The following is a 27,761-nucleotide window of genomic DNA, read 5'->3' as shown; positions in this document are numbered from 1 at the left end:
GTCATTGATCATTTGAACAAAACCCCAGCTCAGATATCCATCCTGGCACTGTAGCAAAATTCGGAGGCACACAAAAATGCTTTGATGAAGGTGTTGAACGAAGCTTACGTGCCCAACAATATAACCTGCGGAGAGATGGCCAATATGGTAGTACAGGTGCTGGAAAGTCATAAGATAATCTTCCACGAGGATGAACTACCGCCTGAAGGGTTGAATCATAATCGAGCATTACATATCACGGTACAATTTGAAGACAAATTCATTGCCAGAGTTCTGATCGATGGAGGTTCAAGCCTCAACATTTGTCCGTTGGATACTTTGAAAAGATTGGGTAAAAGTTTCCATGAAATAAGGGCAGGAAGCATGAACGTGAAAGCCTTCGATGGGTCTCAAAGGGCCACGAATGGGGAGATTAACCTTTGTCTGCAGATGGGGCCAACTTGGTTTGACGTCCAATTCCAGGTGCTTGACATATCAGCTTCATACAATCTTTTGTTGGTCCGACCATGGATACATGCCGCTGGGGCTGTGGCTTCCACACTACACCAGGTCGTGAAGTTCAAATGAAACCATCAGGAGGTGATCTTTCACGGGGACGGGAGTAACCCTATTTACACCAGTCAAACCATCCCCTTTATCGGAAATAAAAGAAGGTTAGGAGGGGAAACCTATCATCACATCGAACATGTCAATGCCGTTGAGAAAGAAAAATGGTGGAGTAACAAGACAGAAAGCATACTATCATGGTCTGGGTATGAACCCGGCAAAGGTTTGGGAAGAATCTCCAAGACATCACCAAACCAATACAGCTGAAACGTCACGGTACTACTTTCGGGCTCGGATACCAATATACATGGCAAGAGTATGATGACTGGTCGCCTCCATGGCGTGGACCTTATTACCCTCTCGAGCAACCAGTGCTACATCTGGGTCAGACTTTTCACCAAGTTGATACAATATGGGGAACTACAGAAGAAGAAGCGTTAGCTGGGCTGAGGAATCTGTTCCCGGAGGACGAGGATATGGACTGTAGTGCAATAATTGAGGAGGAGGAGGATGAAGGCCTCACTATTCAGACTGTGGAGAAGGGAGTTGTTCTCAAGAACTGGACTCCCACACCATCCCGGGCCCGCCGAGTCCTTGGGTAGCTTGGAAATCAACTTAATTTTATTTCTATAGCCATGCTAGGCATCTAAGATTTTCAGTAATTTTGTTTTTAAAGACTTACTTGTTTCAAATAAATGCTCGAATCATTGACCCGTACTTGTTTTGAATGTTTTCAATCAATGCATTTCTATTTATCATTCATTATTACCTTTCACACTTTTCTTTCTACAATATTATTATCACTTTTTCTGATGAACCGGTGACTGTGACATATAATGAGGCAACGCAATATAAGGATAGTGACTCGGATGAAGAAGATGAAATACCTAAAGAAGTTGTCAGGGAGGTTGAGAACTTTGAGAATAAGCCTAAGTCCAACCTGGACGAAACCGAAGCAGTAAATTTGGGAGACGCTGAAACCGTAAAGGAGACTGGCATCAGCGTTCACTTATCACCGACAGAGAAAGAGGAGTACATTCGTTTCTTAAAGGAGTATGAGGACATCTTTGCATGGTCATATGATGACATGACCGGTTTGAGCACGTTCATAGTGGCTCACAAATTGCCTACCAATCCCATGTGTCCGCCAGTAAAGCAGAAACTCAGGAAATTCAAACCAGATATGAGCCTGAAAATAAAGGAGGAAGTTACTAAGCAGATCAAAGCCAAAGTCCTCAGAGTGGTTGAGTACCCAACCTGGTTAGCCAACATTGTACCAGTTCCGAAGAAAGATGGAAAAGTCAGAGTATGTGTTGACTATCGAGATTTAAATAGAGCAAGTCCTAAGGACGACTTTCCACTGCCAAATATACACATCTTGATCGATAATTGAGCCAAGCATGAGCTCCAATCCTTTGTAGATCGCTTCGCGGGTTATCACCAGATCTGGATGGATGAAGAAGACGCAGAGAAGATAGCTTTTATTACACCATGGGGGGGGGGGGTATACTGCTACAAGATGATGCCATTCGGTCTAAAGAATGCTGGGGCTACTTACATGAGAGCCATGACAACCATCTTCCATGATATGATACACAAAGAAATAGAGGTGTATGTGGACGACGTCATTATCAAATCCAAAAGGGTCGCGGATCACATAGCGGACTTGAAAAAGTTCTTGGACAGGTTAAGAAGGTACAACTTAAAACTGAACCCCGCAAAGTGTGCATTCGGGGTCCCTGCAGGAAAGTCACTGGGATTCATTGTCAGTCATCGAGGGATCGAGCTAGACCCGTCTAAGGTTAAGGCTATTCAGGAGTTACCGCTGCTTAGGAGCAAAAAGAATGTGATGAGCTTCCTAGGACGTCTCAACTATATCAGTCGTTGCATAGCACAATCCATAGTTATATGTGAACCCTTCTTCAAAATGCTGAGGAAAGATGCCGAAACAAGCTGGACCAAGGATTGTCAGAAAGCTTTCGACAAAATCAAGGAGTACCTGTCCACACCATCGGTCTTGGTCTCGCCAGAGCCAGGTCGACCTTTGCTACTCTATCTATCTGTATTAGATGGAGCCTTCGCATGTGTTCTGGGACAACATGACGAGACAGGGAAAAAGGAGCAAGCCATATACTACCTGAGTAAGAAATTCACACCTTATGAAGCGCGATACTCTCTGCTGGAACGCACTTGTTGTGCTTTGACCTGGACGGCCCAGAAATTAAGGCATTACTTCTGTGCCTATACCACGTACCTTATATCCAGGATGGACCCTCTGAAGTACATATTTCAGAAACCCATGCCGACTGGGAAGTTAGCCAAGTGGCAGATACTGTTAAATGAGTTCGATATCGTCTATATAACTCAAAAGGCGGTCAAAGGACAAACATTGGCAGACCATCTTGCCGAAAATCCCATGGGAGGAGAATACAAACCCTTGAAAACGTATTTTCCTGATGAAGAAGTGTCATTCATAGGAGAGGACATTACTGAAGCATACGACGGTTGGAGGATGTTCTTTGATGGCGCTGCAAATTTCAAAGGAGTGGGCATTGGAGCGGTTTTGGTATCAGAAACAGGTCAACATTATCCGGTATCTGCCAAACTCAGATTTCCCTGCACCAACAACATGGCAGAATATGAAGCCTGTATACTAGGGCTCAACATGGCAATCGACATGAATATTCAAGAGCTGCTAGCAATCAGTGATTCAGATTTGCTTGTGCACCAGGTACAAAGAGAATGGGCCACCAAGAATTCCAAGATATTGCCATATCTGCACCATGTACAGGAATTGAGAAAGAGGTTCATGAAGATAGAGTTTCAACATGTTCCTAGAATTCAGAACGAGTTTGCCGATGCCTTAGCTACCTTGTCATCCATGATACAGCATCCAGATAAGAATTTCATTGATCCCATCCCAGTGAGAATCCATAATCAACCGGCATATTGTGCCCATGTTGAAGAAGAAACGGATGGAAAATCTTGGTTCCATGACATCCAGGAATATTTGGCGAAAGAAGAATACCCGGAGCATGCGAACTATACTCAGAAACGCACGCTCCGGAGATTGTCCAATCATTTCTTCCACGGCGGAGGAAACTTGTATAGGAGAACTCCTGATTTGGGATTGCTGAGATGTGTCGATGCAAGAGAGGCTTCTAAGCTACTTGAGGAGATACATGCTGGGACCTGCGGCCCATATATGAATGGTTTTGTCTTGGCCAAGAAGATACTTAGGGCCGGTTATTTTTGGATGACCATGGAGACAGATTGCATCCAGTATGTCCGAAAATGCTACCAATGTCAAGTGCATGCCGATATGATAAAGGTGCCACCAAATGAGCTCAATGTAACAAGCTCACCTTGGCCATTAGCCGCATGGGGAATGGATTTCATCGGTCCGATCGAGCCCACTGCTTCAAACGGGCACAGGTTTATTCTAGTGGCCATTGACTACTTCACAAAATGGGTCAAGGCTGCATCCTACAAAGCTGTAACCAAGAAGGTCGTTGTAGACTTTGTCAAGGATCGTATTGTTTGCCGATTTGGAGTCCCCGAGTCCATTGTCACTGATAATGCCGCCAATCTCAACAGTGATCTGATGAAAGCCATGTGTGAAACTTTCAAAATTAGGCACAAAAACTCTACAGCATACAGACCTCAAATGAATGGAGCCGTAGAAGCCACCAACAAAAACATCAAGAAGATATTAAGGAAGATGGTAGAAAACCACAAACAATGGCACGAGAAGCTACCATTTGCTCTGTTAGGATACCGCACTACAGTTTGCACGTCAACCGGAGCAACTCCCTACATGTTGGTTTATGGTACCGAAGCTGTTATCCCAGCCGAGGTAGAGATCCCTTCTTTAAAAATCATACAGGAAGCTGAACTCAGCGATGAAGAATGGATAAGGAACCGCTATGAGCAATTGGCCCTTATAGATGGAAAAAGAATGAACGCAGCATGTCACGGTCAACTTTATCATAACAGAATGTCCAGAGCTTTCAACAAAAGGGTCAAACCAAGACAGTTTGCGCCAGGACAACTGGTACTGGAGAAGGTCTTCCCACATCAAGATGAAGCCAAAGGGAAATTCTCTCCCAAATGGCAAGGTCCTTATATGGTTCACAGGGTGCTAACAGGAGGAGCGCTCATACTTACAAAAATAGACGGAGAAATCTGGCCAAAACCAATCAATTCCGATGCAGTTAAAAGATACTATGTATAGACTATTTACATTTTTTCATCAGATGTAATTGAACTACGCTTGACCTGATTCCTGTTTAAAAGGGGATACGTAGGTAGCCTTGTGGGTTCGGTCATATCATAATAAAATTTCCATTTCCCCCATGATCAGAAACTGGGGCAGAATTTTGAGGAGGACCCTCAAAATTCCGGAGCAAGTTCAGCCAACGCCAGCATACGCCAGACGGTCAAAAATTGGTTAAGAAACTGGGGCAGAATTTTGAGAAGGATTCTCAAAATTCCAAAGAAGGTCCAACAAGTTTCGTCACTCGCAAACGGCCAAGGGATCATCTACCAAACTGGGGCAGAATTTTGAGGAACACCTCAAAATTCTAACACGAGAAAGCTGCAATGTCTCTGAAATGTGTTACAGTCACTGGTTCATCTTATTATACTGGATATTTCACCATATTTCTAAAATAACTCTATTTTTCATCAATAATTGCATATTACTTTCGAAAACTCTATTTCTGTAACAGCCAGGTTACCCAGGGAAACTCAAACAAGGCCTCCAGAACGGAGGAGAAAAGCCAGCAGGCAAAGGCACGAACCAACCTCCCCTTACAAAACTTACAATTTTTCTTTTAACGCAGGCATTTGATGTAATAGTAGCATTCGCAAATATGTATGCGCAGCAAAACCACTATCAATCAGGCCACCGGACACCGAATAGATCTCAAGCTAAGAAATACTCTACTCTTATTTGCTACCTGTTCTTTGCATGGGACTAAGCCCTGTCCCGAACCTTGCATGAGGCTAAGCCCTGCCTCCATATTTGCATAAGGCTACTCTTATTTGCTACCTGTTCTTTGCATGGGACTAAGCCCTGTCCCGAACCTTGCATGAGGCTAAGCCCTGCCTCCATATTTGCATAAGGCTATGCACTGCCTTCTCTTTACATGGGACTAAGCCCTGTCCCGCCTCTTGCATGGGACTAAGCTGTGTCCCGCATCTTGCATGAGGCTAAGCCCTGCCTCCTTTCTGCATAAGGCTAAGCTTTGCCTTCCAATCTTGCATGGGACTAAGCCCTATCCCGCATCTTGCATGAGGCTAAGCCCTGCCTCCATATTTGTATAAGGCTAAGCATTGCCTTCTCTTTGCATGGGACTAAGCCCTGTCCCGCATCTTGCATGAGGCTAAGCCATGCCTCCATATTTGCATAAGGCTAAGCACTGCCTTCTCTTTGCATGGGACTAAGCCCTGTCCTGCATCCTGCATGAGACTAAGACCTGTCTCAAATCTTGCATGTGACTAAGACCTGACTCCATACTTGCATAAGGCTAAGCACTGCCTTCTCTTTGCATGGGACTAAGCCCTGTCCCACATCTTGCATGAGACTAAGCTCTGTCTCCACCTTGCGTGAGGCTAAGCCCTGCCTCCATATTTGCATAAGGCTAAGCACTGCCTTCCAATCTTGCATAGGACTAAGCCTTGTCCCGCATCTTGCATGAGGCTAAGCCCTGCCTCCATTCTGCATAAGGCTAAGCTCTGCCTTCTCTTGCATGAGACTAAGCTCTGTCCCCACCTTGCATGAGGCTAAGCCCTGCCTCCATATTTGCATTTGCATGAGGCTCAGTTCTGTCTCCCCTCTTGCATGAGGCTAAGCCCTGCCTCCATATTTGCATAACCTGCCTTCCATCTGCATGGGACTAAGTCTTGTCCCGCATCTTGCGTGAGACTAAGCTCTATCTCCAATTTCTGCATAAGGATAAGCATTGCCTTCTCGTGGGACTAAGCATTGTCCCTCTTGCATAAATGTTGCTCTATTCCGACACTATCTATTTTCTCCTATTTCGGGCTAAGCTCTGCCCTCAACCTCACAAGACTAAGCCTTGTCTTGTTGACTTTAGCATCATATTATTGCATCTCATGGGCTAAAATATCGCCAACCTATCCAAACGCGCCATAGTCTAAAGGCATCATCCTCATAGCCGGAAGACACCATGCCATGGCCTGAGGATCTCTCAAATTTGCATATCATTATTCAAAGGCGACATGGTTCGGAGGCACCATTTTCATGGCCTGAGAACATCATTTCATGGCCTACGAATCTCTTATCTCACAATTCATGGCCCAGGACATCATGGTCTAAGGACGTCATCATTAACCGTCCAAAGACAACTTTTATGGTCCGAAGGGAATCTGCATCATGTTTAAATTGCTGCACAAATACATGTTCGTAGCATCTCTTTATTTGCAGGTGACCCTGTAAGCAACCGCCATCCCAGCAGGAGCGACCTCGCTCCAGTTCCTTCAACTATCTCAAACTTGACCGTTCACCATAACCACTCTTTCACCCATCCCGAAATCTCGTGTCCGTTTCTTGTATTGACTTCATTGTATATTCCGCCAATGGATCTAGAACTACACATGGCCTGATTCCTGTAAAACCAGGGATATGTAGGCAGCTCAAAGACCAGAGTCGGGCCTCTATCTTTGAAAACACCCCATTCAGTCAAAATTGGCCATCATTTCTTTACTCGAAAACTCTTTCATCCTTCCCAGGTAAAGAGGGGCATCTGTTGATACCTAATTTTTTTCCTATAATATTTTAAAGTACATATATACTTTCAAAACTGTGCATTAGCGTCAATTGATATCTTCCCATAATTTCTATATTTTATCCTAGTATTTTATTTACGTAAATAATTACAAATCGCATCACAAATGGCTTTATAGCATTTCATGACTTAATATTGCTATTTATAGTTATATTAAGTTCTAATTATTTCACAAATGGCCAGATTTACACCTTTTGGATACAATGCACTAATTTTGCAATTATAGCCCATGTATACATCACTGCATTATTTTACCAGAAATTGGTCCATTATATTTTTTAAAATATTGAATATTATTTTAAATGCATAAAAATCATTTTTTTGTAATTAGTTAATTATTTTACAAATTAATTTTATTCAATTACTTTGGGTATTTAATAAACAACCTCTTTTATTTCAATTTTAGCCTAAAACTAACCAGCCCAATACCCCTTATAAAATTAGCCCAAACCCTTAGGCCCAATTCCCTACCTGCCCGACCCAAACCCCTTGGCCAATCCTGGCCGTTGATCATTTTTTATCAACGTTCCAGGACTCCCCTACCTTAATTAAACCAAAAGACCCCCCTAACCCTAACCATTTCCCCCTTTCCCCGCCGTCACTCCTCTCTTCGTCTCTCAAACGCTCTCTAACAGAAACCCTAATTTCCCCCCGCCGTCACTAGCCTACTGCTGTTCTATGGTGGTTCTTCACCACCTCAGGCCTCTAATGGCCTCCTATATGCTATGGTATCTCCATCTCCTAGATCCTTGAGGAGATTCTCAAGGGACCAGGGCAAGTCTGCTTTACACCTTTGGGTTTTCTTGCCTACTTCAGGCCATTTGCTCGACCTTGAGTAAGATCTTTCTCATTTTCGTCTTAAATCCATGGTTTCCTAAGTCTGACCTCATCTCTGTTATACTTCTAAAAACCCTAATTTTTACCTTTGATCTTCTCAGATCTGTACAGATCTGAGACCGATTGAACGTATTTCACATGTTTCCTTGAAAGATTCCTGGTTTTTCAACTGATTTTTTCGTTTTTCCTAAAACTAGGTTTACCCTAAGTCATTTTCTCCAAAGATTTTCTGATTTTCGAATGTTAATCGTCTGTTCTTAAGTGTTATTGATTGATTTCCGCTAAGATTGTTTGGACCCTAGTCGATTTATGCTAAAGCCCCAATTTTCTTATACTTTTACTTCGTCTCTGGGTTTTTCCGTGTTACTCGTTGCATTGTTTCCTTCTGTGCTTTGACTTTCATGATTTCTCCTTAGTTTAATTCAGTATCTTGTGACTTTTTACCCTAGTTCATCTCTACTAGGGTTTCTAAGTCGATCTCTCGGCTAATTTATGTATGTTTATGAAATTTTATTTAGCCTATTTGTCTATTTGTGGAAACTGATACCCCCCCCCCCCTTAAATCAGTACTATTTTGAATTTTGATTTACTGATTTGCTCTGTTAAAACTTATGTGCTGATTCTTAATTTATTCCCTTGTTTACGATTTTAATTATTCTTCCTACCTTATTTAATTGCTTGTAATGTTACAGATTCTTCACGATTATTTCCTTAATTAGACTCCTATTTGTTTACCTCTTTCTTAGGTCTGATTTGATTTCTTTCCTTAAATGACTCCTGTCTTTTAACCGTTGAGTAGTTATCCTCAATTAAGGGAAAGACTATGCTGATTTTATGTGTAATTGATCCTGTGATTACCTTAATTGCTGAGTGTTGATTTCTTTTACCTTATTCTGCTCCGCTCCTAAACTGCTATATATACTCTCCTCTATTCTCACTTTTGGGGACACGGACATTAGTTCATAAACACACTTACACTTTAATACTCTCTTGTCTTCTCTGCTACTTGGGATATTCATTGATCTAGCCTGTCGTAAGCCAAGGCTAGATATTGCACTGCACCAGCTTCACACTCTGTGTTCTCTTTCCCTAACTGGTATGTCTCTGATTAAGTTTTGAAACCTCAAACTCTATGTGTTTCATTACTGCACTATTCCATTAACCATGAATCCAATATGTTTTCCCGTTTACTTCTTTGCTTAGCATGTTTAAAGTATTGTCTTGCTCAATATGTAACTAGCATGTCTAAACTATAACTACTTGTTTACTGCTTTATCTAGCATGTCTAAATCTTATTTGTTCAATATGTAGTCAGCATGTCTAAATTATGAATGCTTATGTAATGTTTGTCTAGCATGTTTGTTTCAATTCCTGCCTGCTCTTCTTTACTGATGAGATTATACTTAATTGTAAGGCCCCGTAAAAAAATTTGTGCTCAAAACCTAGCAGCTCGTAGGGTCAGGTTCCGAATATGTGTTGGGAATGTGTAAAACTTTTCTCGCCGCGGTTCGGACCCATTGTACTGATCTAAGTATTTAAAAATCAAAGAACCAAGTTTTTCCAGAAAAGTGTTATTTTGCGGTCCAGAATGCGGTCACAAATCATGTATGCGGACCGCATTTCTGCCGCAGATTGAGTCAGTGGTTTGGTTAAAATTAAGGTCAAAATGCGGTCCATTATGCGACCGCATAACTGATATGCGGACCGTATTTCTATCGCAAAGTGAGTCAATGTGTCAGTCAAATTTGAGGTCAAAAATGCGATGCATTACGCGACCGCAAATTGGGTATGCGGACCGCATTTCCGCCGCAGACCCAAACACTAGGATTGGATTTTTGGAGAACTTTTGCGGTCCATTCTGCCGACCGTATTTCATCTCTGCGGTCGCAAAGTGCGACCGCATATCTGACTCGGGTACCTATTTTTCTAAATTTTAAACCCGACCCCCTTTTTAATAAAACACCCCAACCCCTCATTTTAACGAGTTTTCTGAACAAAATAAGAGAGAGGAAGAGAGGGTTCTTCAGAGAGAAAGTCATCTTCATCAAATTTGATTCTTCAAAACTATCCGGGCCGGGAAATTTCAAAGTGATTATCTTCATCCCCATTCTTGCAGGTAAAATCCCTAACCCTTTTTCATTGATTTTCAGGTTTAAACTAAGGGGGGAGTCTCATGCATTGATTCTTGAAAATAATGGTTGAAAACATACATGCATGCCTTTTAAAACCTAAAATCTAGTAAGAGGAATTGGTTAGGAGTAAAGGATTATACAAGGAGGGTTGATAACCTAAATAAGTTTGAGTAGCAATTGTGAAATTCAATTCTAAGTTATATGTGTTAACTCGTGCACTATATTGACGTTGCTAGACTATTTGGTGAATTGAAAATAGGAGTTAAAAAGGGAATCCGGCTCCAGGTATGTATGGCTAACTTTGACCTTTGTAAAATCACCTTGTTTGGTGTACGAATATTTGGTATGTGATATCTACGTAGATTATGTGTGAAATTCTTGTGATTGGTATGATTTGAGTGTACATGGTTAAGTCTCCCGATATAATGGTGTAAATAATTGGCAATAAACCAAATGGGTGATTGTGAAAGTGTTATGTGGTAAGAGCTGAGAAACAAATGGTGGAAGGAAATCGTAAATGATGCAATTGGAACAACTGTGGTAATAACATATATGGCTTATCGTGGGCAATTATTGTTGTGACATAAAATGCATATGAGTTGTTGAATATGATGGGAATGGTGTTGTTGGTTATGGAAATTCTTTGTGAATTGTTGTTGTTATTCCTTGAGAATTGTTGTTGTAATTCATGAGAATTGTCGTTGTTGTTCTTTGTGAAGTGTTGTTGTTGTTGTGTTGTTTGTGAATTGTGATTGTTCGGTGGGATCGGGTTGCGCGCCGCAACACGAAGTAATAAGGTGTGGGTTGTGGTGATAAGGGTGGCCGAGGTAATAAGGGTGGAAAGTGATCGAAATCACTATTGAAATGAAAATATGAGAAAGTTGTGAAATCATTGATGTGAAAAATGTTGAAGGGGAAATGGAGAGATTGTAAACTTGTTTGGCTTGATTGTTTCCTTTCATGTGTATTTGATTGTTGATTCTATTACTGCTCGTTACTTGTGAATGGATTTGAGTTTACTTGGGGCAAAGTTTGTTCATACATACCAGTACAATTCAAATGTACTGACGTCCCTTTTGCCGGGGGCGCTACATTCGTGTTATGATTGTAGGTGGATCCATAGCAGGTACTCCAGTCCAGCGATCGTAGCTCCCCTTTACTTCCCGTCAGCTGAATTGGTGAGCCCCTTTCCTCTCGGGGCCTTGCGTGGCTCATGCCGCTTTTATTTCGGAGTCATGTTTTAATATTTGTGTAAGGTATAGCCGGAGCCTTGTTACCGGCAAGTATTGTATTATCCTTTTGTATCCTTAGAGGCTCCGTAGACAGTAAATGTGGGTTACGAACTTATGTAATATGTATTTTGTATGTTGGGCGATGTAAGTTGTAAACCACGCTAAGTAACCATGTTTGTTACTGTATATTTCGTAAAAAGGTGTTTTAATTATAATGGCTATTTATTTTGATTAATGAGTAATGAAAACACGGGGTAACACGTGGGATAGGAAAGGCACCCAGGTCCGCTTGACTGGGGCTACCCGGTCGAGCGCCGGTCATGTCCCTCGGTTTTGGGGCGTGACATTAATCTCTTGGGGCTTCCATTGATCCTAATTATGTGCATGATTCTGTCCAATACCCCCTGCTTTCAATATGGTTTTGCTATACCCCTGCTATGTGTCTCAATTACCAACTGTCATGACCAACCTATTAATTCTATAAAGCTCTTGAGAATTCTGTGCATTTTGCTGTTTATGTGTTTCCCTATACGTTGATGTGCATTCTATGTGTCCCCAACCCCTCTATCCCTGTGTGGAATCTGTTTGCCAAGTGTTTTGAATCTGGTTGTTCTGTGATTTGTGTTCTGATTTCGAAAGTGTTTTAATACTTTTCTCAAACTATTGTACCACCAAACTGGTTCCTATTTTAGAAAACCTTTTCACTCCTGGAGTCATCTCTATAATATTTTTTCCAAAAAATCTTTCAAAACTATGTCAAGCACTCTCACTTTACTCCTAAGTCAATAGGTTCTGCCCCTCCAGTGTATGTACTGCCTTGGGATCCTCTTGAGATTCCTTTGAACTCTGGCACACTGGGGCTGGCCATTCCACACTGCACATATTTAGTCCCTATTGTGAAAAGTCTAGGTGTGAGCACTGGCGCCGGGATCCTTGAGGTCCTTAGGGAACTCTGACACACCTGGACACGAATTTGGTAATGAAATCCTAGGCATTTGAGACTACTGAAGGCCTGGTACTCCCAGGTTTGCTTTGGGCCTGCATCAGGCTCCCTATAGTTTAATCTATATTTCATTTATGTAATTTATTCAATTCTAGTCTGTAATAATCTTTGTAAACAGATATTGGGGTAACTAGTGAAAAGGGAGGGTAGCTATTCAATTCTAGGCTTTGCATTATGCAAATCTGCATTAGAAATCGTGTTCTAGGATTGTTGTGTCTATTTGCATTCAAACCATGCCAAACCTGTGCACTAGATATCCTGTTTTTAGGGTATTCACGTTTGCGGCTTCAGCATATTGCATGTTATAGATTACTACTCAATTCCTGGTTCTGCATCAGTACTGTCACTCAGAAATCCTGTTGCTAAATAATCCTGCCTAATAAAAACAGTCATCCCTGCGTGCATTAGATATCGTGTTCTTAGGACTCTGTTTGCATCTGTTTGGATCCTATCTATTTCGACTAAATAAATAATTGTTCATGAAATGGTTTAAAAACGGCCTCACACATAGGTGTCATATTCTGATGTAAACTGGTACAAATCACCTGTTATAATCTGTATCACCTAGATCAGCATGCCTATAGGTTGAATAATTCCAAATTGTTTAAACAGCTCCTGTAAATGTGATTGCATATAGTTCTGCGCCTAGGCAAGCCTTAGGTGATTAATTTCCTTGTATAAAACTGATAACTGTGTTATGATTGTTTATAAACTACTGAAGTCTAACAGATTTTGAAAACCAGTAGGCAAGCCGGATAGGATTCTGCCACTTTCCGTAAAACAAATGCTGCATGTTCTGTTCTGTAATGTTCATCTAGATATCATGTTCCTAGGCTATCTGAATTTCTTTAAAATCAGTTGTTTGAGACGTGTTGCTTATTTGCCTATGTGTATGTGGAGGTAAATATGAGCCTTTTATCTGCTTCCATAATTGACAGTCCTATGTGTTATTTGTTGTCGTCTAGACTTTTCCCTTTTAATACCTTAGGATTGTCTAGAACTGCCCAAGTCCAGAGGTCCTAAACTCCTCCGGGACCACAAGGAAGGGACGGGTAACAGCACGCTTAGAGTTCGTTAATCAAAACTCGCTTATATAACCGCTAAGGGGTGGGATAATGGGTAGTAAAAGGATATGATGACCTGTGCTCTAATGCAACGTGTAACCCCTCTCACCGAGGAGTGATTACCGGGCATTTTACGGATATGATCCTATAGGATAAACAACTTAGGACCTCCCTTATTCCTGTTACATATGTGTGCTGCTTATCTGTTAAAAGTCTTCATTCCTTTACATATGTGTGCTTAGACTGCTTATTTGCTAATTGACTAATTCATAAAGTAAGTTCGGCCGGGACCACCGTTGTGGACCTCGAGGGGTGCCTAACACCTTCCCATTAAGGTTATTTCGAGCCCTTACCCTAATCTCTGGTAATGCAAACTGGTTACATGAGTTAATTGCTCTAGGTGTCCTACGCACCTTAATCCATTAGGTGGCGACTCTTCAAACACCCAATTCCCAAAAGGAAACGAGTTGTTCCCCCATGAATGTCGAAACCCGGATTTCCCCGCGAAGGTAAAAATGGGGGCGCGATAGTAAGTCCATCCGTTCCATCTGGAACCTTGACACGAACTCCCTGAGCATCTCGTTGTCCCTCTGCTTGACCTTGAAAAGGTCTGACTTTCTGGTCTCGACCTTGATGGCCTCGGCATGGGCTTTTACGAAAGCATCAACAAGCATAGCAAATGAATCAATGGAATTTGGGGGCAAGTTGTGATACCATATCATTGCTCATTTGGCAAAATCTCCCCAAACTTCTTCAATAACACCGACTCGATGTCATCGTCTTCCAAGTCTTTCCCCTTTTGTTGCGCAGTATATGAGGTCACATGCTCGTTTGGATCTGTGGTCCCATTGTATTTAGGGATGTCGGGCATACGAAACCTCTTTGGGATAGGCCTCGGTGCCGCACTCGGAGGAAAAGGCTTCTGGATAAACTTTTTGGAGTTCGGCCCCTTCAATATCGATGGTACTCCCGGGATCTGATCGACCCTGGAATTGTATGTTTCCACCTTCTTGTCATCATTAGCCTCAATCTTCTTATCACCCGACTCCACTCGTTTTTCAACTCTTCGAGCATCTTTATCACCTCGGGATTTACCCTAGGCTCGGCTTCACCCGATCTCTCGATAATTTGCTCATCTCTTTGAGTGCTTTCTCGGGATCATTCGGGCTCGACCCTGTTGGGAGCGAGACTTTGATTCTGCAGCTGTGCTATTGCTGCTTGTTGAGCCTGCAACATTTTGAAGATTAGATGTGGGCTTACCCTATCACCTTCGCATTCGGGCATTTCCCGAGTTGTTTGTCGGGGTCCTCCGCGAACACTATTTTCGGGATCAGTTGGCAAATTGACGTTGATGGCCACCTGTGAGTTAGCATCGGCCGGATTGGCAACTGGGACACCGTTGGGATCGGTAGGAGGCACCTCGTTGCTGGGCACCGAGTTATTATTTTCGCTATGATGGCCAAACTCAGCGTCAATCTTCAAGTGAGCAGACTAAGAGTTTGACATTTTTAGGCTGACTTGAAATTAAGACTTCAAAGAACAAGCGTAAAATATGATGTGTTATGGAGATTCGTATTAAATTATTACTATTATCCTTAGCCCCACGGTGGGCACCAAACTGTTTACCCTAAAATTGGATAACAAAAAAATTTGTACGCGGTATATGTGGTTTGATTCAACCCAAATAAGTAAGAATATTAGATGAATGAATTAAAGATGAAATTGTCACACCTCCTTTTTCCTACACCCGCAGGGTGTAAAGGAGTTTTTCCACTTAAAGGACAATCGAAACGGGATTTATTATTAAGATTTCAGAGTCGCCACTTGGGAGATTAATGGTGTCCCAAGTCACCGGTTGAATCCCGAACCAAAGAAATTATGACTCTGTTTAACAGTCCGCGATCCAGAAATCCGAGTAAGGAATTCTGTTAACCCGGGAGAAGGTGTTAGGCATTCCCGAGTTCTGTGGTTCTAGCACAGTCGCTCAACTGTCATATTTGGCTTATTTGTTTGATTTTAGTACCTGTTTTAATCTATGTACTTTTAACTTTGAACCGCTTTTATTATTATTATTTTAAGAGAATTGCAACGTTATTAAAACACGTCTCGAACCACGTCACATAAATGCACCCGTGGTTTTTGACATATTTTAACATCGTTGAGATTTGGATTTGGGTCACATAAATGTGCACCCGAGTTTAAGAAGGTAGATTATTAAAATACGCGCCTAAAGCAACCACGCGTTTGCACTTTGCGAGGGCCATGGAATTTGCTAAATGGCACACCTCGAATTCTAAGGATTAAAACTAATTAAGTGAGGGCCATGAGTGAAACTTTCTTTTATTTACAAACTTTATGGAAATAAACTTCTCCTTTACAAACTTCACGCTTTCCACTCTATCCTTCAATCAGAGAAATTCGCTTCATTGCCTTTTGAGAATTAGAATCTCTTCTTGCGGAAAATGTAATTATCTAAGATTCAAAAAAATAGAATATATGTATGTGATTTTCAGACAATCAGACATTAAAAAGGAAGTTAGAAAACTACCAACATCAAAGAGGTGCAAAGTTGTATCTTCAGATTCTCATGGTTTTTATTCCACAAAATCCTAAACCTTCTAATAGTAACTGGATGCATCAATAAAACAATGAAATTCTTGATATGCCTATTTCAAAATGGCACATGTGTAAATCCTAAATCAGACATGATTTCTATTTACCACCATGCGTACATGGCATTAAAACTATATATATATATATACATAAACCAAAGACCAGAACGTCTAAGCAAGTTTTACGAATTTGAGCCTAAACTGACTTGTAAAAGTAATACTAGTATCTAAACGTCCCAAGTTAACCAATCAACACCCATCAGTAGCTCGTGAAATTCAAACTTATCCTAAAATAGCAGTGCAACAGCTACAACCACAAACGTCAGATCCAAAACGAAATGACGTGAAATTCAAACTCATCCTAAAATAGCAGTGCAACAGCTATAACCACAAATATCAGATCCAAAACGAAATGAAGGAGATTAGAAGTAACCTGGAATTAGCTTTCCGATTAATTGAAATGCAGCAATTACACGGATTGAAACGAAGCGACGATTACAGTCAGAAATCGATACAGCTTCAAACGAAGTCAGTGAAAATCGAACCGGAAAACCAACGGACAGTACCTCGACGCCTCCGGCAACCTCGAATCTTAGTTAAGCTTAACTCGCCGAATAGAACCTCAAACGGAAAACCTCGTCGGAAATCTCCAACCTCGGAATGAGCAACAAACGAACAGAGCTTCGGACAGATTTAACAAACGAGTTCCAAAAATGGACTCAACCTCAAACGACAAACAAAAGAGACTCTATCTCTCTTTCTGTTGCGATTTACTTCTTCAAAATGAAACTGAGCGAAAGAAGATGAAACATCTTAAATGTTTTCTCATTGTAATAGCCGAGCCAGTCCATCCTCTGTTGTGTGTGCGTGTGTGTTCAGCGGCTGAAATCCATGAAGAAGATGAGGGAATTCAGATGGGGAAGGGGTCGTTTATGACTGCTCGTTCTTGTGAGAAGATGGGGTGAGGAAGATGATAAATACAGGGGGGTGGGGTTCTTGGTATTGCGCAGCTCCCCCTTAGATTTTTTTTAAGTATTATTTATAGGTAGAGTCTAGGTCTAGGTGTAATTTTGTTTATTTGTCAATTAGTCCCTAGGTTTTTTGTGTTAAGTCTTTAGGGTCTTTTTTATTTATTTTTTATCCCAAAGAAGAGTCTAGAAGGGTCCCTAGACTACACAATGACTCTTTTTTTTTTTTTTTTGTATTTTTAAAAATAAGATAGAAATTCTACACAATGTCAAAGCTAATCCTAATTAATTAAACTAGACATGAAACTATATATTTTTTTTGTTTTCGAAATTATATAAAGATTAAAATAAGGTACTATTTTTGTGTTGTTTTTTGAATTTATGAAAAATGCACAAACTAAAATATTTTTTGTAATTTTCATTTTTCTTGTACTAAAATAAAGTAAAAGCGTCAAAATTAATTGAAATAGCGCTATTAGGCCTAAATTAAATATTTACATGCTAAAATATGAAAAATCTTGGGGAGGGTCAACAATCACATGTCTACAGAAATAAGCGATCAAACCAATTGTAAAGTTATGGCCACGCCTGGACTTAGACTGAACAGTGACTTCATCCTCGATCAGACTCTCGGCTCGAGCCCGGTCGTGAATGAAGAACAGGACAAGTGAATAAGAACTTTAATAGTAGCTAAAAGGCAGAAAAATAAGTTTGTATTGCTTGGATTTGCATGTTACAGTGTGTCTTACAAAAGGAAAACTTTCCCCTTATATAGTAGGGAAGTTTCATCCCTAGTATAAGTCTAAAAAAGGTAAAAATCTTCATTTATCGTTAATTACTGATCCATAACCGACATCGAGCGAGATACGCGCCGTGATATCCGGTTGGGTGAGAATATCACGTCCCTCTATCCGTCGTCTGTAACTATTTACTGTGTTTCCCGAGGTCTTAGAACTCATTCTTGGCCCGAGGCGCGTCGCTCTATCATACCCGATGACGAGTACATCGTTCACCCTTCCTCGATCTCGATACGAAGGGTTTCTAACCTCAATTACAATCTCATGCATCCATTCCCTTCTTCCGTTTTCTCATCGGGAATCGGGGTAGATATTATCCCCGATTTTACCCATGCACAACTTCAAACAAGTGTTCGACAAACTCAATAAAGCGACAACAAATCATACTTACTTTATTTGTTAGAAAATAATGCAAGATGGAAGAAGAGTACTCAGAAATTTCATAAGAAAAATCTAAGGGAAAGGACATGTATTTATAGCCAAAAAGTGGGATCCAAATGAAAATGTGCAACCTTTCATTTCAGGCTACCACTCCAAAGTGGCTATTTTATGTAACAGCTATTTTCGTAAAATACCTGAACAGATAATGAGAAAATAAAACGAGAGGGAAAACTATATTACCGTTATGGAAGCGATTTATTTGGATTAAAAATATTAATATAATCTTTAAATTAACAAATAAATTTGATCCAAAAAAGACCAAATCCAAAATCGACATGTGACTTGCCTCTTCACAACTCTTTAAGAACTAGAAGAAGTATAATTATATATAAACTCATTAAATTTTTTTTTCTCTAACATGGGACAATGTTCAAAGAAGATAAATTCAAATATTTATGTTTCCTTTTATTTTCTATTCACACAACTTTAAGCCAAAAAAACCTAACACATACGTCACTCACATGTTGAGACAGGGTTTTAATTAGTGTTACGTAGAAGTAGTATATAGTACTTTTTTATAAGTTACGGTAATTACCTTTTAGCCCACTACTCACAATTTCTTTTTTTCCTTTTTCATCATTTATTTTTTCTCTTTGGTTTTTCCAAACAGTTTCCTTGAAACGACAAAAACTCAGATTTGCAGCTTTGTCGAGTCGTTGAGCTCTCAAATTCCTCCCTCCTCCCAAACACCAATTCATAACTTCAGATCCAAAGAACACAGCGAGAGAGAGAGCTTACATTCTGTCGAACAGTAATAAAAGATACAGAGCAAAAAGAATCCGTATTTGATAAACAAAAGAGACGTTTCAAGAATAAATTTTCAAGATCTCACAGCAATGCACTCCACCGTCCGATCCCTCTTTATTTTCATCATCTCCTCTCTGTTCCTTGCATACCCATCTTTTGCCAAGGTAGAAAATTTTGCAAAATCTTGGAATTTCAGTGAATTAATAATTTGATGCACTTTAGTTTCTGAATATTTAAATGGGTTTTTGTTTTTGGGGTTCACCATCCTTGGATCTTGAGTTAACTCTATGATGTGTTTCTTTTTTATTTATTATTTGTTTATGTAACTGCATTTTCTGTAGTCAGAGGCCGATCCGGGATTTGAACTTTACGTGTTTGCCACTGAACCCACTGACCATTTGAGTTACTGAGTTCGACCTTTAATATTTGTAATCAGTAGGTTTCTTAACACGTGTATCAGTTGGGCCGAATCCGTAGCTTCTATTATGCATCAGAGGGTTTTATGATTCGTTTCTTTTCTGCTATTTATGTGTAAATGCTTAGTTTTTATTGATGTTGAGCTTTGTGGAAATAAATAGAGACTTTGTATGATAATGCTATTTGATGAACTGAAATTGTAGTTGGGTAGTGATTTGAAGGTTACAGACTGGATGTTTTATGGTAATTTTATTAAGATTTTATGTTTATAGGTTCTAAGTGTGTAATAATTTTGTGTTTTATAAAAGAAAAAATTGACCTTTTATTTTATAATGATCTGATGCTGAAGGTCTAGTTGGATAATGATTTGAATCTTACAAAATGGATGCTTTATGATCATTTTCTTTTTAAGCTGTGAATGTGTTTACATTCATACTGTTAATGATTTTGAGCATTGTTGAGACAAAGGTTAGAGTAGTAACTCTTCGCTTAGCTGGCTAGAGCATTTTGTTTGACGCTTTTTATGTGAGTTGGGACTCTTATGTTTGTTGGAAGTATAACAACGGAATTCAAAGTTTCCCCTTGGCCCTTTCTCTCTGAATCTGTTCTCAATTTTACCTGATTATTCTGTTTTGAGGTTATTTTTAATTGAGAAACTATAAATCATTATTACTTGAAAGAAGATCTCTTTTCACTTGTGGATTACCTTGCCTTAAGCTTTTTCACCTCTCAAAACAGTGTCTTCGGCTCTTTAATATGTTTAGATCAAAGAAGGGAACGAGAATGCAAAATGGAAAGGAAGATCGATAGATAAGCTCTAACCAGATATATCTTCTTATAATTCTAATCTTTTCAAAAGTTGAAGGGTATGAAACCTTTATTTCACTCCTCCTTAGTCCATACACTCTGTAAGCACAAAACTGGCGCATTTACTCATCGCCTTCCTTTGAATATTTCTTGTTTCACCATGTCTTCTGCTACTTGTTCTTTTATTCTTCTATACCTTCTGCTGCCCTCCTAATAAAGCATATGCGATAGTTGATACTAATTAACATTCAACAATCAACGCAAATGCTGTTCGGTTAGGATATCTTATGAGAGCCTAAAGACTTCTCTTTTAATGTCTCTAAACTCAGATAGGAAAATCTGGTTTCACAAAAATTTTGCTGGTAAGAACGTGGCTTGAGTTTATCTGATGGTATGGATGTCTTTTCTGCTATTTGCTGCAGTATCAAGCAGATGAACCTGTCACTCTTTGGGTAAATAAAGTGGGACCGTATAATAATCCACAAGAGACGTACAACTATTACAGCCTTCCATTCTGTCACCCTGGTGATGGTGGTCACAAGTGGGGTGGCCTTGGCGAGGTTCTTGGTGGGAATGAGCTTATTGATAGCCGAATTGACATAAAGTTCAAAAGTATGTTTTTTTGAAATTTCACAATGGATTTGTTATTCCTCAAAAGTGCATCTTTTTCACCATGTTCCGTTTTTATTACAACAGGAGATGTGGAGAAAAGCACAATATGTGATCTTGCATTGGATGCAGCAAAAGTGGCACAATTTAAGGATGCAATCGAAAATTCATATTGGTTTGAGTTTTTTATGGGTATATATTTTTTTAATATGTCCTATGGTTTTTTCTTTTTTTAAAGTTCTTTTAACGGTAACACATAGCTGCTAGATGAGACCTGCTAAGGTACTGACCTTTTTACTGTATCCGGTGATCTGTATGTATTTTGTGGTTATGACTTTTGGCTTCCTGCATCAGACGATTTGCCATTATGGGGTATGTGCTCAGCTAGTTTTTGTCTTGTGAATTCTGATAACTAGGTACTGTTTAACATAACTGAAATTCATTATGGTGTAATGGAAATTCAGGTTTCGTCGGTGAAGTGCTTCCTGATAGAAGCCGAGACACCAAGCATGTGCTCTACACACACAAGAATTTTCTTATTCAATACAATGGAGACCAGGTAATGTATTATTGATCTTCACTCTTGTGGTCACTTCTCATACCTATTGCAACTTAATGTTGCTATGCTGAGTTAACTTTTTAACTCCGACAGATCATTCATGTCAACCTAACTCAAGAGAGCCCAAAGCCATTGGAGGAAGGAAGACTCTTGGGCATGACGTACTCTGTAAAATGGGTTCCCACAAATATTAGTTATGAACGCCGGTTTGACGTATACCTGGATTACCCCTTTTTTGAACACCAGGTACATGCTAATCACCATCGATGGTCCTCACCTTGCACTCGTATCGCTTTTATTGAAAGAATCAACTGAACAATGAAATGGTGATTGCAGTCTTATGCGCTGTTCATTTGGCTCTATCCTCTATGAGCTATGACCGGGTCAATTATATGAAAGAACAACTTTGATAACTGAAAATGCGTCCAGTAGACAAATCCATACTTATTTCCAACAGATAACTGTTCACATTTCCTTTACTGATATGATTAGAGGCAATACTTTGTTGCCCCGAGAGAAGTCGTAGAATTTAAATTCCTTGTGGCTTTCTTGTCTCATGTGTGTTTTGAAACTTCATTGTCATCTGGTCCTTGTTGAAACAAATGACTAACGGAGAAATCCGCACAAACAAACGCGAGTATCTCCAAGTTACTCTTTCTGTTGCCAGCCTCTGTTAACTTCTTATTCTTTATGCAGATTCACTGGTTCTCTGTTTTCAATTCGTTCATGATGGTTATTTTCCTCACTGGCTTGGTGTCTATGATTCTGATGCGCACTCTTCGTAATGATTATGCTAAATATGCCCGTGAAGATGATGATCTGGAGTCTCTGGTAATGCTTCTTCTTCTCTTGAATCATGTCTTTGCATGATGTCTGTGTGAGAAAAGCCCATATTGAATCATGTCTTTGCATGATGTCTGTGTGAGAAAAGCCCATAGTCCCTTAAGTTCGAGCGTTGATGCAAAATCGTACCTTAAATATATAGTGGGGCACTAGTAGTCCTTCTAGTTTTAAAAATGGTGCACTTTGGTCCTGATAGATGGAACTTGTTAGCTGTTTATGTTACCCGTATTTGTTGCCGCCCAATACAGAATAACCCTTTCCTGATAGAAATTGCAATTGCAGATGCTTTGATGGCATTTCAACTCCTAACTGATCTGTAAAAGCTAGAGGCCTAATGAATCTTTTTGGTTGTAGTAATCTATCCCCTGTAAATAATGTGTTCCCCTTTCTAGACTTCATTAGCTCTCTCATTCTGGCCCAACAGCCAATTTTCTGGTTAGCTCCCTGCACTAGATATAGAACTTTTTATAACTGGTGCTAACACATCTACTCTTGTACTTATTGCATCTTCTTCATGCCAGTAATATAACACCTTACTTCAGAAAAAGAAAAAAAAAAAAAAACCCGACAACACATTTCACCTTTCTTAGTGAAACCGGCCATGTTTTTCTTTTCCTTCTTTTTCCCGAAAAAGGGGCCATGTTAGCTTCTGCTACCAGACACTCACTATTCACCATAAAAACTTCCCGAACTTGCTATACATTTTCGAAGAGATGGGTCTCCTCTGTTAACACAATTAAATTGCTATATATTTTACAAGAGATGGGTCTCCTCTGTTTACACAATTAAAGATACCATCTAATGTTCTTCTTGGCCGACTTCAATTTTTAGCCAATTGTTGGCTTTCGGGTTGGAAGAGCTTTTGTAGATTTTTTTGCATCTTCTTTCATGCTATATTTACTTTTTGTAACTGCACCCTACAAATAATAAAATTCTTTATTATTACTTATAAAAAGAATGGCGTGATCTTCTTGCATAAGCTATGTGGCTTTGGGTCATTTCTTCCTAGAAAAAACAAATATGAAGAAGCCTCCACATTGAGTGGATCAACAACCTGAAAAGAAGGTTTAGTTCTAATTAGCCAGCTTATCCATGAAATGTTCTTCAGTTTCAAAAGCCATCGCCGACAGATCTACAATGCTGCTTTCAAACAATGGTAGTAAATCACCTCAAAGGCTGTTTCATTGGCTGCATTCTTTCCAGGACTGATTCTGCCTTCACACCTTTCCCCTGCTTATCAAGCACCCAGTATTGCTTTCATTCAATTTATTCTTGTCTTCTCTGAGGAATGTGGAAAACTCTCGGTATGGCACCAATCTATTCTCCCCCAGCTAATTCCACCCAGAAGAAGTCTTTAATCCACCTGCAGTGCACTCCCTTATTTGCTTAACAGGTCCCTATTTTCGGACCTCAGGAACATAATGGAATCACCAGCAACAATCTTTTTGTGATTCATGAAAGATGAAAGTACTCCATCCAAGTCAATACGTTGAGAGAGAGGTGCTTTTGTTTAGAAATAGATTATTTTGTATTGAATGGCAAAAAGTAAGGGGTGATATTAGTAGCTAATAGATTCCATCCACCAGGACCAAATGTGCACCATTCTTAGAAACTGTTACTGCTCCAGTCAGTGCATATTTAAAGGACAATTTTGAGTCTTTACCCAAATTTAAGGTACTATTTGAGGCCTTTTCTCATGTCTGTGGCAAATTTTTGATAGTTTATCAAAAATTTAAACTAATTGTACAGGAGAGGGATGTAATTGAAGAGTCTGGTTGGAAACTTGTCCATGGTGATGTCTTCCGGCCTGTACCAAATTTGGCCCTGCTTTCAGCTGTTGTTGGCACTGGCGCTCAGCTTACAACACTTGTTCTCCTTGTGATCATATTTGCTATTGTTGGAATGTTATACATTGGGTATGTCTACGGCCTTCCCCTCTAATTATATGTACTAAATCTGAAGATTGTGGTTCTAGGTAGAGTTTATTTCCGGTTCATTACCTCTGGCTCCCTCTTTAACCTGTTTTTTTTTTTGGGTTTGTGGGGGTCGGGGGGGGGTGGGGTGGGGGTGTTAATGAAATAGTGATACACTTTAATAATCTTCATCCTCTCTATTTGAGTTCCAGTACATGGATTTGGATATTTCCTAGTGAATCAAATTTGTCAGTGCTTAAAATCTTTACTATTTTATCACCAGTACTTGGCATTTACAGTGCTTCTCATGTGGGTATAACATTTTTTTACTATTTTGGGTAATAATATAAATCTTATACAACTAGCACAAGTTTAAAGAACTCAAATTTGTCTAACTAACTTACTATAGTTTGGATTTGATTTTTTTTTTTCAGTAAGCTAAGTTTTCAAATATTAGTTAAATTTTCTTACACTGCTACCTATATAGTATAAAAATCACATAACTGGCCATGGTTAAATAATGTCACATACTGAGGGAGTATTTTTCACCCCCTAATACTTCAATATTGTGCTTATCTGCTGTACTTTATATTGCTCAGGAGAGGAGCTATTACTACAACCTTTATCGTATGTTATGCTCTTACATCATTCATTGCCGGATACGTGAGTGGTGGCCTGTACTCTCGTAATGGTGGTATGTTATCTTTCTGCAGCTGACGTCTCTTCAGTTGATTCAATCAATTATCTCTAATCATTAAGTGATTGAAGGTTGTTTTTTTACCCTTGAATATTGTCAGGTAAAAAGTGGATAAAGTCGATGATCCTTACAGCGTCACTTTTCCCCTTTATGTGCTTTGGCATTGGGTTCATTCTAAACACGATTGCTATATTTTATGGATCGTTAGCTGCTATTCCCTTTGGAACAATGGTGGTGGTTTTTGTTATTTGGGCTTTTATTTCATTTCCTCTGGCGCTTCTTGGTACTGTTGTAGGAAGAAACTGGAGTGGTACACCAAACAATCCGTGCCGTGTTAAGACCATACCTCGTCCTATCCCTGAGAAGAAATGGTACCTCACACCATCTGTAATTTCTCTGATGGGGGGTCTTCTTCCCTTTGGGAGCATTTTCATTGAGATGTATTTTGTCTTCACTTCCTTCTGGAACTACAAGGTAATTTTTCTCTCCTCTTTTTTCTTTTTGGGCTAAATGGAAATAGCATTTTAACAAGATATTGTTCCTTGCACTATTTTACTTGACAATCTTTTCAACTTTATTAGATGTTCATTTGCTTCACTACTCGGTTTTCCACTATGAGCATTGAATTAGTCGGAGACAAAATAATTTTATTGCCTAAGAACTGTTTTTGCGTATGATTATATACCGTTCTGTGATTGTTTATACATGTCATGCATATATAGTTTCTAAGAACTAATTGACAGCTAAAAACTGTTCGAGGAGTGAGTGCACACTTAAGACCTATGACTGACATGTGCGAATAAGTTTCCATTGGTCAAAATTATAAAATAGAAAAGGTACCTAGATGTAACATTGTTTTGGGCATGACGGCATGCCCCAGGACTGTCCGGTGTGTTTACTGTCAGACACTACTTCCGACATGGATAGTGAAACCATTCTAACTGCCCAAGCTTAAGTTGGAAACCATATTTGAACTTTATAATGAGGCATAGTGCAACAGAGACAAACTTGCATTACATATCAATGTCTTTGCCTATAGATGCTGGTGACCATTTCTCTAGTTGCTTGAGATTCTGAAACATTGATCTACTAATGTTTTTTGGTATAGTTCCTTTCTTTTTCCCTAGATTATTAGACAAATCATTTCAACACATAAAGGACAACTTGCAATGGTTACTTCTTCAAAGTAGGAAACCCAACATTGTACAGCAACGATCTTAGAGCATTTAATATGTAGCGGACTTGGATGGTCCTTATCTTTCATGCCATCGACAATAACTACTTTCTTGTCTGTTAATTTGCTGGAAGTTTTGTACTATTTATCTATTGCATTTCTGCTGCGTAGCTGTATTATTTTGTTTTTCTAAATAATGTGTTTTACATTTGTATTTGGCTGCTGACCTTTTTGTTGTTGCGCAGGTCTACTATGTCTATGGTTTTATGCTTCTTGTATTTATTATCCTGATCATTGTCACTGTTTGTGTGACAATTGTGGGCACATATTTCTTGCTGAATGCGGAGAACTACCATTGGCAGTGGACTTCGTTCTTCTCTGCTGCCTCAACAGCTCTCTATGTGTATTTATATGCGATATATTACTATCATGTAAAGACTAAGATGTCCGGTTTCTTCCAGACCAGCTTTTACTTTGGCTACACTATGATGTTCTGCCTTGGCCTTGGTATCCTTTGCGGTAAGCTATTTATTTTTTGTATGTCTCAAGTCGATGCAGAATCTGGCGGGTCTCAATTAAATTCTTATCCCTGTCATGGACTTAAGTTCTGACTTTATTCTTTCTTGATTTGTTTGGAACTCCAGGTGCTGTAGGATATCTCGGCTCTAATTTGTTCGTTAGGAGGATTTACAGAAATATCAAGTGTGATTAATTGCCTAAATGAAGCAATATTGAAACGCTGCGCCACAGTTTTGCATGCCTGTCACTTGAAGAGAGAGTTCAGAGAATTTCCAGATAATACCACAGCAATCTGGCCACCTAATGTGAATGAAGATTATTTTAGAAGAGGATGAGGAAAGAAAATTAGTTTTTATTTCCTATTTTCTGGTTTAGGATGGGTGAAAGTGTTTAGTAAGTTCTGTGGGAGAAAACACTGGAAGATTGTCCAACTTTCTTAGTGCATAGATAATATTACTTACATTTGTTATTACTTGAAAGGACATACATAATCAACACTGTATTTTGGAATACGTTGAGAATCATTTTAAGATGAAGCAACATAGTACTTCAATTGCTTAAACATGTTTCTTAGGTTCCTTTTCTTTCATCCCCCCCCCCCCCCCACCCCCTCTTCCGAGTGCTTTATACCAAATGGTTCCCTCTCCAGGTGCTAGTCCACCTGCACAACCAGCTAGAAGTGGAAAACAAACAGGCGGGTAGAGGTTGTCTTAGAGGGGGAGGCCAAACCCATTGTTATGCTTACAAATGTTCTTGTAGACATTTTGCTATGATTTGTTGAACATTAGGTCTTGCCTATGCTAGTTTTGCTCACATTGCCAATCCAAACCCGGATATAGGAAGAGGGTTGTGACACATCTGCGTAACCATGTCCATAGTGCGAATCATAGTGATCGCCTCTTCTTTTTGCGGATCCCTTTTCCTATCAACAGCAAATTGTCTCAGTTTGACTAATAGTCACGGGTTCGAGCCATGAAATTAGTCACTAATCTTGCATTAGGATAGGCCGCCTATATACACCCTTTGACGTGC

General features: G+C 39.7%; 1 protein-coding gene across 1 annotated transcript; it reads left to right on the top strand.

Moving 5' to 3' along the window:
• Positions 19,027 to 27,291, top strand: LOC109223210 (transmembrane 9 superfamily member 1-like). Its single transcript, XM_019387429.1, has 12 exons — positions 19,027 to 19,355; positions 20,838 to 21,027; positions 21,112 to 21,216; positions 21,379 to 21,396; positions 21,489 to 21,583; positions 21,677 to 21,829; positions 22,280 to 22,414; positions 24,176 to 24,342; positions 24,939 to 25,033; positions 25,137 to 25,510; positions 26,456 to 26,729; positions 26,855 to 27,291. The coding sequence occupies exons 1-12, from the start codon at positions 19,281 to 19,283 to the stop codon at positions 26,920 to 26,922; spliced, it is 1,749 nt and encodes a 582-aa protein (XP_019242974.1). The 5' UTR covers positions 19,027 to 19,280; the 3' UTR covers positions 26,923 to 27,291.

The sequence above is a fragment of the Nicotiana attenuata genome, chromosome 3, assembly GCF_001879085.1.
Source record: "Nicotiana attenuata strain UT chromosome 3, NIATTr2, whole genome shotgun sequence".
NCBI lineage: Eukaryota > Viridiplantae > Streptophyta > Magnoliopsida > Solanales > Solanaceae > Nicotiana > Nicotiana attenuata.
Note: the sequence above shows the minus strand (reverse complement) of the source record. Positions and strands in the feature narration are given on the sequence as shown.